The sequence below is a fragment of the Carassius carassius genome, chromosome 40 (assembly GCF_963082965.1).
Source record: "Carassius carassius chromosome 40, fCarCar2.1, whole genome shotgun sequence".
In the NCBI taxonomy this organism is placed as follows: Eukaryota; Metazoa; Chordata; class Actinopteri; order Cypriniformes; family Cyprinidae; genus Carassius; species Carassius carassius.
In genome coordinates, this window is record NC_081794.1 from 22,978,539 (window position 1) to 22,991,966 (window position 13,428).

The window sequence follows — 13,428 nt, forward strand, 5'->3', positions numbered from 1 at the left end:
CAGGTACTGCTGTGAGAAGAGCTTAAGAGGTCTTGTTAGTCTTTCTGATGCTTTCAGGGGTCTAAAGACATGTGCCGCTGGACTGCTGGCACAGCAAAACTCCCCACTAATCATTTAAGCTAAGGCCGGAGCAGCAAATGTTGACATAAAAGAGAATTTTGCCAGAAAAGCTGTTTCACTCTTCAAGCTGGAAAAGCTTTGGGGGGTTTAAAAGCAAACAACATACAGAAGTAAACAAATAACAGGAGAATTTCACATTCATTTTTGGAATCAGAATCAAAATTATTCATTTCTTATTGCAAAACATATTTGTGACCCTGGACGACAAAACCAGTCATAAGGATCAATTTATTTTAATAAATAAGCTTTGCATTGATGTATTTTTTGTTGGGATAGGACAGCATTGGCTGAGACACAACTATTCGAAAATCTGTAATCTGAGGGTGTAAAAAAAGTGACGTGACATTCAGCCAAGTATGGTGACCCATACTCAGAATTCGTGCTCTGCTTTTAACCCATCCAAAGTGCTCACACACAGAGCAGTGAACACACACACACCGTGAACACACACCCGGAGTAGTGGGCAGCCATTTATGCTGCGTCACCCGGGGAGCAGTTGGGGGTTCGGTGCCTTGCTCAAGGGCACCTAAGTCGTGGTATTGAGGGTGGAGAGAGCACTGTGCATGCACTCCCCCCACCTACAATTCCTGCCAGCCCGAGACTTGAACTCACAACCCTTCGATTGCAGGTCCGACTCTCCACGACTTCCCCAGCCATGATTTAACCCATCCAAAGTGCACACACAGACCATGAACACACACCCGGGGCAGTGGGCAGCCATTTATGCTGCAGCGCCCAGTGAGCAGTTGGGGGTCCAGTGCCTTGCTCAAGGGCACGTAAGTCGTGGTATTGCCAGCCCGAGACTTGAACCCACAACCTTAGGGTTAGGAGTCATACTCTCTACGAACTAGGCCACGACTTCCCCCAAAAATCTAAATATTGAGATAATTGCCTTTAAAATTGTCCATATGAAGTCCTTAGCAATACATATTACTAATCAAAAATTAAGTCTTTATATATTTATGGCATTATATTTTGGCATAAAAGAAGAATAGATAATTTTGACCCATACAATGTATTGTTGGCTATTGCTACAAATATACCCATGCTACTTATGACTGGTTTGTGGTCCAGGGTCTCATTTAGCACAGACCTCACCCCACTATAAAGAGAAAAGTGATTCCTTTAGTACTCCAGAGGAAGTATTATGCCTAGTGGTAAATGTACATATCTTCTACACATCAAATCATAAATAAAGCCCCTTAAAGTAATATTCACAACTTGCACAATGTGACATTTCTTACTAAACATTATAAAAAAGAAAAAAAAATTCATCCAAAAGAAATTGATTGTATCCTAAAAAATATGTACTGCTGACCAGAATAGAGTTAGAAGTGAATTAAAGTTTTTGCAGTGGATCATGAAGGTCAATTTCACTCTAAACATAATCTTGGCATCATAATTTAATAAATTCATGTTAATAGGTGACACAGAAAAATTGGTGTAAAAAAATTTACTTAGAAATTGTTAGTAAGTTTCACAATTAATTACCAAGAAACAGCAAATAATACATTGAATTATACATGAATTTTGAATTAAAAGACTGAAATAGTATTTTCTTGTAAAATGTACTCCAATAATCTTAATTTACAACTTATTAACTATTGGCAGGAGTTTAGAAAGGTAGTATCACCTACAATACTCCAAAATGACCTAAAATGATGCCAAAACCCCTATTTGGTTATTAATAATCATTAACAAAAAGCCTGCAAGGCCTAGTAAGTATCGTCAGCCAAAAATGAAAAGTTGTTTCAAAACCGAGCAAGTTATTACACAGTGATGAATAAAAGTTGGTCTTTGGAGTCATTCATTGTAGGCTAGGATGTCAACTATGAAATATTGAAATATGACCTTCATTTCCAACCTGAAGTTTCAGGACTGTATAGGCTTAATATTAAAGTAAGTTATGATGATACTCAAAAAACATAACCTATATTCAAAGAAAGCACACCCTAATAACATTCACATCACATAAGAGATGTCTGACGTATTTTGTGTTCCACACCCAGCCCAAACATCTGAGACTCTTCAACTCACTAGTTCAACAGTTTACTAGAGTAACTCCTGAAGCTGCTTATATAATGGTGTTTTATAATGTCTCGCACATATCAATTTCACAAACATCAATGAAACAGAAGCTGACTGGAGCAGACTCAAATGACAAAATTACTGCCAGCACATTTGCTTTCTTAATAGAGGTTACGAAAACCTAAAAAATACTGACAGAAAAGTAGTTTTAACAGCAATTATAAAATATATAGATGTATTTTTTTTTTTATAAATCAGCTTTCAAACTACTACTCATTTCTAGCAAATAGCATAGCGAAGCAGTCTTGAATAATGTTGAATAATTCAAGGCAATGGATACCGTAATAGTATACAGTATCCCATGTGCAAGGACTTTCCCAGAGATAAACAAGCTCATTTTCCATCTATCTGTATGAAATGAAATGACACGCCTGCTGGATGACATGAATATACACAGAAGAACTCGGACAAGTCACGTAAAAGATCACTACATGAACGGCCACAATACATAAAGGGAAACTGGAGTCGCAAGTCTCCTGACCAACTGGTTTCCTGCCCTAAGGCTTAAAGACAGTGATGATCACACAAACAAGGTCCACTAAAACAGCTTGTCCATCTGTGTATTTTACCACAAAGCTTGCTAAAAAAAGCAAAATTTTTCATTTTCATTTCATTTTCTTTCAAAAATGAAATGAAAGCAGATTTACATTTAACAAGCAGTCATATTTAGAGGATGTGATTTAAAAAGAAAACAAAAGGGCAGTTACCAGTTACACATTAAATTGTTTAACACAATGAAGATTCACAGAAAGTTGCATTAAAGTGGTTTAGTGTGTTGATTTTTAGGTGAATATCCAACTTAAAAAAAGGAAAATTTGTATTTCACACCACCCATCATGCTTTTATACACATTTGGAAAACAGAAGCAATGGAGAGGGTCATTAAATTGGTAAACCAATAGAAAAAAAATAAAAAACTACAAATACATTAAGATGATATTAAGACACTAGAAGTTGAAATGTCAGTCAAGAAGTTGAGAAACAAAATCATAACAGTCAAGCAGATGCATTGCAGCAACGACACATCTGCTATTAAAACTGAATCATATACCACGGAGTCATTAAGTTACATCACACATTAGACTTTAATAACTGACTTCATGTTTAAAATCACCGAGTGGCGTATGAGGACATTAAATCCACTCACTCTCTCACCTCTTGCTAAGCTAATTTTGGATGTTTATCGTTTCTGGTTATCAAAACAGAATCAGGAAATGACCCACTGGGCCTGCCAACACGCATCTAACTTTAATAAGCCCTTATATCGTATGAATTACAGTAAAATGTGTCACTTTATTGTATTAAACATGAATTAAACTCCTAAATGACTCGATGCTGAGGCTCGCGCTGAATGTGCTAAGCTAAGCTAACAGTGACAGGAAAATAAATAAACAAATAAAAAATACAAAAATATCCAGCACCGATTGGCAGCTCACCTCATAAACAGCTCGATGAGTTAACGAACGAGTCGTCAGGACGCCTTTCCGGTTCAAAACGCCGGTAAGCGCGATAGGGCCGCCGTTCTTTCACGGAAAGATAGCAGCGAGACGGACGATTAATCCCTTCCTCACGCGCACCGGAAGAACTGAGAAGAACGTATGCCACGTCCACATCCGGTCATGATGAAGTAGTAGTTGACGATGGAAAACTTTCACTTTTTGGAAAAATAAAACGGTGGCCTACAATAACCTGAAAGAACAGCTCAGTTAATTAGTCTGTAAAAAAGAGAACGATTTAGTGGATATATATAGTGCTACTTTTATTTTGCACTAAATAACCATTAAATATATTAGGGATATTTGCTTTGCCGTTTACCCAGACTGTCTTTTTTTTATATTTAGCAAACCAGTCTACCTTTGGAACACCTTTAATAATTTAACAATTTCTGAATTCCCAGAATATTGTAATAATAATTATAATTATAATGTATAACAATACAATCTTATGTTTATTATTATTATTATTATTATTATTATTCCTCAGTATAAGTACTGTATATGGGGAAACAAGTGGTTTCCAAATGACTTTTATTTTGAAGTACATAACTTCCGGTAGGCAGGGTTGCTGTTTTCTTCCACACCGCTCGGACTTCAGTGTTTCTGTTATGGACTGACAGATACACAGCCTGTGGAATTAAAATTTTCTCAATCTTAGAAACACCACCCCTGTCTGGACAGATAGTGGCGGGGATGCGGCATCGACATGGGAAATCTTTTCGGGAAAAAGAAAGCAACTCGGGTGACCGAGCACGACAAAGCTGTGCTGGTGTGTTAGACAGCTACTAACTGGCTAATCATTCTAATGAGAGAAGTTACTGTATATACACGCTTGATAGTCTCATAATGATGGCTTTTACTATACCACCGAGGATCCATGTTGATGCTGACTGACGAATGGACTCCGAAAGTGCTAGTGCAGTTTTAAGTTGTATAATGTAGCAATAGGACCATTAATGTGCAATTTGTCTTTTATAATTAAAATTTTCTTTATTATTATGTGTGTGTGAGTAGCAACTGAAGCAGCAGAGAGATAAACTGAAGCAGTATCAGAAGAAGATCACGCTTCGAATGGAGAACGAGCGACAGCTGGCCAAACAGTTAATAAAAGATGGAAAGAAAGAGTGAGTGTCATCCTGTCTGTCCTCTTGTAGAACTAGAAGGTCTAGTTACCAAAACAAGGAAAATCTCCTTCATATTATTTTGTGTTTGTTCAGGAAAGCACTCCTACTCCTCAAGAAGAAACGCTACCAGGATCAGTTGTTGGACAAAACTGAAAACCAGATAAGCAACCTGGAGCGAATGGTAAATAAAACAGATCTTTGAGAATATTGTGTATGATGCGTTGCACCGTATTCTGTATTTCTTCAGCTTGTCTGCTAAAATGTATTCATGAATAACACATCCAGATCTATTTTTTCTTTTACAGGTGCAAGATATTGAATTTACACAAATAGAGATGAAAGTCATTGAAGGACTGAAAGTTGGCAATGATTGCCTAAAGAAAATGCATGAGGTACGTAATGAGAAATGTATTATATTCTTGTTTGTGCTTGGTACATCTACTGATGATTTTAACAAACACACAATTGTGTCTTTTTTGCTCTAACCAGATGCTGTCCATAGAGGAGGTGGAAAAGATCATGGATGAAACGCAAGATGCCATTGAGTATCAGAAGGTAAACGTAACTTTTCACATTCAGTAGAAGTTATAAGACTCTTTATGGGAATGCAAACCGATATACAACAGGGTCCAAAGAAAATACTACTTCATTCAGCAAAAAATATCAACATAAAAATTTAAGTAAAAAGCTGAATTGAAACGTTAATAAAAATATTTGGTATATCCCAAAACAACTGATTCTCTATAAAAAGTTAATATGATCAGTATCACAAATTAATTAATTTCTACTTTTCATTAGTGCCTTAGTAATAGTAATAATTCTTCAGTTCACATAATTTTTTACATTTGCATTTTAAAATTTTATTTTATTCTAACACTTTCATATATAAAGTTGAAGACAAAATTATTAGCCCCTATAAAATATTTCATTATTTTTGTAAATAATTCCCAAGTGTTGTTTAACAGAGAGAGGATTTTTTCAACAAGGCATTTCTAAACATATTAGTTTATTTAGGAAGCTTGGAATGTTGAAATACAAATAGAAACAAATTTATAACCAAGAATAAAAAAATTCTACAAGGCACAATTATTAGCCCTCTGATGTTAATATTCAATTATGTATCCCTTTTGCTTGATAACTGCCTTTAGCTGTTTGTTGTACAAGTCCCAGACCATTCCTCCTTATCAAATCTCTGTTCTCCACTGTGTGGGTCTTTTCAAACTTCTTTATAATACTTCTCACGGCTGTTCTTGACCCTTGAAAATGCTTTGATAAACATGTATTTTATTACATGCTTCTCCTCCTTTGTGAGCATTATCAATTCTCTTTCTCAAGTCTAAACAATTTTTTATTGTCTTTTTTTTGTCTTTGCCATGATGACAGTACATATTATTTTACTAGTTTTTTTTTTATTTATTTTTTATATATACCTATTACAGTGTAATTAAAAGGCTTAGAGGATTAATTCTGTTAATTAGTGAAGTCATTGAACAACTGTGGTTTGCTCCAATCAAACAGATCATTTCTTAAGAGGGCTAATAATATTGACCTTAGCAATTTGTTATTTGTTATTTTTTAGATAATTATTTTTTTCCAGGCAAATTGAAATAAGGCTTTTCTTCAGATGAAAAATGTAATAAGAAATGTCTATTAAAATCCCTTGCTTTGTTAAACATCACTTGGGAAATATCTGAAAATGAACTTAAATTGCATAGGGGAGCTAATCAATTTGTTTTCAACTATAAATGGAAAAAAAGTTTTCTACACTGTAAATATATATATATATATATATATATATATATATATATATATATATATATATATATATATATATATATTTCAAGTTCTCAATAAAACAAGTTTTAAAATAAAATATGGTCTTTTTACTTATTTTTTTTATAATTTGTTTTTTTCTTTCAACTTAAAATGCACCTGTTATGGCTTATGAAAGGTTCAAATTTTGGTTTTGTGAGTCCCCAACAACAGGTTGACATGCATGAAAGGTCAAAAAACTCTTTCATTGTCTTATAATATGCATTTTTTTTTACCATGCTTGCTCAACGACTCCAAAATGATTCTCTCTGCGATAAATTTTTCCAAATTACTCCTTTGTGTGACGCTAGTCTCTGGTGTTCGTTCGGATTGGTCGATTTCATTTCCATTGCATCATGCCTGATAAAGCAGTGTTTGTGAGCAGTGCTGCTTTGTGTACAGTCGGTTACCGGGGAAACAGTTATTTTTACCGCTCTAAAAGCAGCACCTAGTGGCATAGAATGAATTTGCATTTTTGTTCAGACCAAGTTTTCCCAGGTCTGCGCACACAACAAGTGGGGATGGCAATATGATGTAATAGTAAGAGTTGTATGTGATTCAGAATTCAGCAGTTCACTTTGTGTCTAATCATTAAAAAAAAAAAAAAGTCTAAAGATGAGCAGCCGTAAAGGCTGTAAGAATCTTTTTCTATGTACATCACGAGCACTACATCCTCAGATCTAGAGGAACTGAGCGACAGCTGGAGCTCTCTTACAGACATGCTGCATCTCTCTTGTGTGCTTGTTGCTGTTCCAGTCTTGTGTGTACTATGTAGTGTTTGTTTTTTTTCTCATCCCTGGTTGTCCGTGTGTGTGCAGCAAATTGATGAGATGCTGGCAGGATCTCTGACCCAGGAGGATGAGGAGGCTGTGCTAGCAGAGCTGGAGGCCATCACTCAGGTGTGTACATGAGCACTTTCTGACAGCCCTTGTTACTGATGTTGTGTCAGCTGCTGTGATTTCATCTACTGTATACATGTCCTGTGTGTGCTCAGGGAGAAGCTGACCTTGAACTTCCTGAGGTGCCTGAAGAAGAACTACCAGAGGTTCCAGAGCAAGAGCCAGGTCTGTGTTTTCTTCTTCTCTATTTCTGAAATAAATGCACAGTATGCAAATGCTAAGAAAACATTTTTGTAATGTTTCAGTCCGGGAGAAGGAGAAGGAGAAGGTAAAAAAGAAGCCAGAGCGAGAGATGTTGGCAGTGTAAATACAAATCTATCATACCTCCATGTCTGCTCTCGAGCCGCTCCACTGGAGACCACAAGGGCTCATCTCAATCAAGACTGGTGTGTGACTGACAGTCCTCCCCCTCGTACCTGTCGAAGACCTACAACCATGCCATTTTTTTTTAATTGTATATATACACTGCATATTGTATACCATTTAGTTGAAAATACTCTGAAATACTCTCAACAGTGCCTGGTCTTTCTAATCACCCTACAGTTTTGTCTGATCTTTCATATATCAAAAGCATATCATGTCAATGCCTGAATATTTCTAATGCATGCATCACTTTTATTATAACAATCTCTGTTTAAAATGATTCCCAAACATTAGTGTTTTAAATACACCATGTTTTGTCATAAACAACACAAAACTGAATCATTTAAACTATCAACTCCAGTATATCCAGTATAAATATGTTCAAATGTTTCAGTGTGCTGAAAATGTCATTAAAAACTACAACTATGACAAGCATGGTTTAAGTAGTAAAAATCCTGATTATAAATAGATAAATATACATCATTGAGGGAATTTCTGCAAAACCACTATTGTACACTTATTGCAAAGAAAACAGTCAAGTCCTTAATGCAATAGTTCTGCACATAAACTTTTTTGTTTTTATGAAGCATACATAAGATACTATACAAGGGCATGATCTATACTAGCCCTATATACTAATGACATTGGAACCACTAAATATTGTTTTTCTGTTATGGTTTAGTTTGTGACTACTGCACTGATTTATTTGAACTTGAAGTAACGTTATTTCTCTGATTACTGTACTGTCAATTCACTGTTCAGTAAGAACTTTAGATTATGGTCTTGGTCTGTCTTCCTTGGTTTATTTTGTAGTTCTGCAACAATAATTTTCATGCAATAATTTTTCATCACTGTTGTGACTGCAAGAAAATGAGTTCATGTAGCGGCCACTAGGCAGCACTGTAACACAAGCTGTGTTGGGTACAAGTCTGGCAGATTGGCTGAATCGTGGTTTGCTTTACTGCAGGTAGTTATAATGCATCTTATAAAATGAACTCAGATGTATCAAATCTTAATTAAATTACCAACAACAACAAAAATTATATATATATAAATTGATATTATATGCTACCATTTAAAAGTTTTGGTTCAGTAAGCTTTTTGTTTAAATACTTTTTTTTGTTGTTTCTTTTTTTTAAGCAAAAACAAATTAAAGTATTCAAAAGTGACAGTACAGTAAATACTTCTGTTACAAAAACATTTAAAATAAATCAATTTTTTTATTTCTATTTATCAAAGTATCCTGAAAAATATGATGTAGCACAGTTGTTTTCAACACTGATAGTACAAAAAAGACAAAAATAAAAAATCAGCATTTTAAAATGATTTCTGAAGGATTATTGACACTGAAGACTTGAGTAACTTCTGCTGAAAATGCAATTCTTCCGTCACAGGAATAAATTGGATTTTTAATAATAATAATGTTTATTTATAATTGTAATAATATTTCACAATATTACTGCTTTTACGGTATAAATGTAGCCTTGGTGAGCATAAGTGACTACTTTAAAGACCATTTTGACCCCGGTTACAGAGTATTACACTAGTGTGCAGATTTTCTTGAGCAAGCCTATGTTAGACCATTTTTAAAAAGGTACTGACCTCAAAACAAGTACCTGTATTGCATAGTTGGAAGTCCATTGTCTGGAACCAGGCAGTTTGAGCTGTGTGGGGCTGCTCTTATCTTGCCTGACACAAAGCACTTATGTGCGAGGGTGGTTGGAGTCTGAATGGCTCCACCAGAGCTTAGTGAAACAGTTTTATACTGTTCCATTGTTAGACAACTGACTTTGACCAGTGAACAAGGGAATGTACGTTGATGAGAGAAACGGAGCTTCCAAAAAACAGTAAATGGAAGATATCCTACATAAAATGGGTTAAAACTCCTACACAGTTTTAAATCCTTTACATTTGTTTACTTTAAAATATATATTCAAATATGGATCAGTTTCTCACGTCATCTCCTTTGAATTAAATTACAATTTTCTTCCCTCATCCCACATTTAAAGTGAGTTTTGCATGTTTTCACACTGAAATCTTCTCTTAATCACATCCAGCTGTTCTAAAGAGATACTGGATTCAGGTGTCTGTATTGATCTCTGTTTTGCTTTGTTACTTTTTATTTACCCTTTATATTTGGTCTTGATAGATTTAGTAGATAAAACCTCCACTGTGATGCAAAATCAATCGATGTGGCCTCTAAACGGGAGCATCTTTAATGTTATACACATTTGCCAGGATGTTCCATGAGTTGTGTATGTGCAGCTGGCTGAAAAAGAAACAAAGAAAGGAAATTGTCCATTGAATTGGATTTCTTGACCTTTGCAATCAAGGAGCACACAAACCATTAAATACCGTTTACTCTCTCGCTTGACCTTTAAAACAGGGAAACACTAGAGCAGGGGTGCTCAATCCTGCTCTTCGGGATCTACCTTCCTGCGGAGATCAGCTCTAGTTGTAATCAACACAATCTTAAATAACCAAGGTCTTAGGGTTCATTTGAAAATGTCGTGCAGGTGTTCTAAAAAAGAGTTTAAACTACATTTTGAATGCTTTCCCATCAGAACAGCTGTGAAAGGTGTTGTCAGGGCCATTACTACCACAGAGGGTGACTACATTTACATACATAACATTTTCTGATTAAGGTCCATATTGTTGATAACTGTACTGACACTATTGGATGAGATTAATTGAGCTGAACAATGCTGCTATTGTCTCCTTTATAGCTAGAATTAAAGTTTCATAATTGATTGACTTTCCAACATTGACACTATTACTATGAAGCTGCTTTGAAACAATCTGTGTTGTATAAAGTGCTATATAAATATATGCGACTTAACCCTTTTTGTATTTTGTTTGATTTCTGACTATGATTTTGATGGAGTGGGTCAAATTGACCCTAATTGCATTCAATGCAATTCCATAAATATAATTTTATATATATATAAAAAAATATGGAATCAGGTATGAACAGAACAATTTTAATATCAGTATTTGTCTATATTACTATATTACAGTTAAATCCTAATATAATCATGACCTATATCATTGGAAAGGTCTAAGATTCCTTAATAGATAATTTACTTCTGTCTTTTGTCACACATTATGTAGTAACAGTAATGGGATAATTTATGACAAGAGTGCACCTCAAAACACATACATCATAATAAGAGTTCTGACATTCGTCACAAAAATTATTTTGTTCCCTTTTTCCCTATCACGTTTTAGTAATCATTAAAATTATATATCATTTGAAAGCTTAAAACCTTAAAAATGATTCTGTTTAAACCATTTTGAAATCAGACATTGTGTTACCATGGAATTGGTAATTTAAATTACTTTAGCGGGTTCCTCCCCCTTAGTGAGGGGTGTCATTTTACAATTGTAGAATAAAAACTTTTTATAATCTTGACAAAATACATATCATTGGAAAGGTCTGAGTCTCAAGATTCCATATTTCGTGATATAAGTTATATTGACAGAAAAATGTATACATTTGTGACAGAAAAATTGCATCAAAAAAATCAAATGAAATTTGAATGGCACCAGGTGTCTAGTTGTGGTATAACGACTAAATAAATGTACAGGAACCTCAATTTTTTTTTGATTAACTTCAAATTTGGAACACAACTTATTTAGACATATTCATGGCCCTAAATGAGAAAAAGTTAAAACATTCCTGGAAGAAAAAATATGTTAAATTGTATTTCATATACATTGAAAATAGAAATGATAGCTCACTTTTACCACCTTAGTCTGAGAAAGTCTTTTTCAGTACTGAAAATAACGAGTGAAAGCTATTTTTCCCCTTTCCAGGGTAGTAAAACATCAACATAACAACATATACCCTAAAAATATATATAATTTGAGTCTATATAGTTTCCTTGAAAAATAAATAAATAAATAAAACAAGAAAAACGAATTGACCCACAATTTTCAAAATCATGACAAATTTGTGTGTGTGCAGTTCAAAACACATCCTCATATTGCATGCATGTTCATGGCCCTAAATGAGAAAAAGTCACAAAAAAAAGAATAAAATCTCAGGTTAACTAGTATTTCCAACAGCTCAAAAATGAAAATGGGTCAAATTGACCCAGAACATAATACAAGGGTTAAACAATATGACCAAATGTTGAATAAATATTCTTGTACACTTACAATATTCAGTGGGCGATACGTTTTGTGGTCGATCAGTGTGGTTTTTTCAATGGTAGAGTTGCATATGATTACATTGTCTGCCCTCAATTCTGTGTGTAGCTGTAGTTCTCCATTATATGATAGTACAGTGAGGGAGAGTGCAGCAGGGGAACTGTGTTGGTGGTGTGGGTCGGAGCTGCTGAGAGATAGGCTACATGAAGGAATCCCTGCCTACATCACAGTCAGACACAGACCCACGCTTGAATAGCGCAGTGCCCATCATCTGCTGTACTCATCTCATCTGATCCTCCTCCCGTCCTTGGGTGATATATGATGATGCTGGGAATACAACCATAAAGCAATGTTTCTCAAAACAACAAAAGACATCATCTCTCCTTTAATTTACAGATAGTTTTTTTTTTTACACAAAAATATACTATTAAATGTCTCTAATAAGTTGTTTATAAAATATTAAGAAATTAACAGATGAGTAGATGATGTCTTTTCTTACTAATTTTATTTTTAACATCCTCTCCTTTTCAATTTAAGTTTGTTGTATGGAGTTTTCACGATACATGTTATTACACAGATAAATATGAACTATTAAATATTATTAATTCCTACTTTCTAGTAATAATGAATCTTTTAAGTGAACGAATCATTTAAATGTATTTCCTTTGTTTTGTTCAGTGAAGTCACATCCTTTTTTTGCGTTAACAAATGAAATCGAGTGCAGGTTGTAAAGGAGAATTTTATTTGGTTGAACCTACAATTTCACTGAACGAGTCACTGTTTTGAGCCTAAATGAAACTCATTTGTGATAGAATTGAATGTATCTCATGTCTGGTTTGTGAGCGAGGGTTAATTTGCCGTCAGATTGAAAATAATAATGTTTTTCGTTCAGTTCGTCAAGTAAATAATTTACAGTAATGAATAAAATATTTGTGTGTGAATAAAAAATATGACTGTACACAATTTAAATGACAAAATCTAATTAAATTTTAGATGTATAACTTCTATTTAATAATTTTAAAGGATAATAACTTGTTTTAGTGATGGTTAGGGTTTTTTAAACTTGGTGTTTTATACATAATTGGTTCAATGAATGATTAAATGACTCGCTCATTGTCGCCACCTACTTGCAAACGATGTAAGCTGAAAAAAAGTGAATGGATCTTTTTAGTGATCGAAAGGTTCAGTTCATGGAAATGAATTAAAATCCCCCACTAAAGAGTGGGTTCAAGAATACAAACGTTAAGGAACAGACTGTTCCTGACATTCCTCAGGATGGCGTCGAGCCAAACTTGAACGTTATAACGACAGCAGTATACACTGCAAGCAAGCGACACAATGTTGTTGTAAATTATCTGACACGTCAGCTCCTATT

General features: G+C 34.5%; 1 protein-coding gene across 2 annotated transcripts; it reads left to right on the forward strand.

Annotated features, from left to right (window-relative positions):
- The first annotated feature begins 4,245 nt into the window (after positions 1-4,245).
- Positions 4,246-8,333, forward strand: LOC132122439 (charged multivesicular body protein 6-like). Of its 2 annotated transcripts, XR_009426376.1 has the most exons (9): positions 4,246-4,472; positions 4,718-4,827; positions 4,921-5,008; positions 5,133-5,219; positions 5,317-5,382; positions 7,458-7,538; positions 7,634-7,703; positions 7,784-8,212; positions 8,263-8,333. XR_009426376.1 is itself a non-coding variant. In XM_059532716.1 (8 exons), the coding sequence occupies exons 1-8, from the start codon at positions 4,410-4,412 to the stop codon at positions 7,843-7,845; spliced, it is 627 nt and encodes a 208-aa protein (XP_059388699.1). In that variant the 5' UTR covers positions 4,246-4,409; the 3' UTR covers positions 7,846-8,333. The 2 variants fall into 2 exon arrangements, 1 of the variants encoding a protein (XP_059388699.1); XM_059532716.1 differs by having other exon boundaries at positions 7,784-8,333.
- The last annotated feature ends 5,095 nt before the right edge of the window (positions 8,334-13,428 follow it).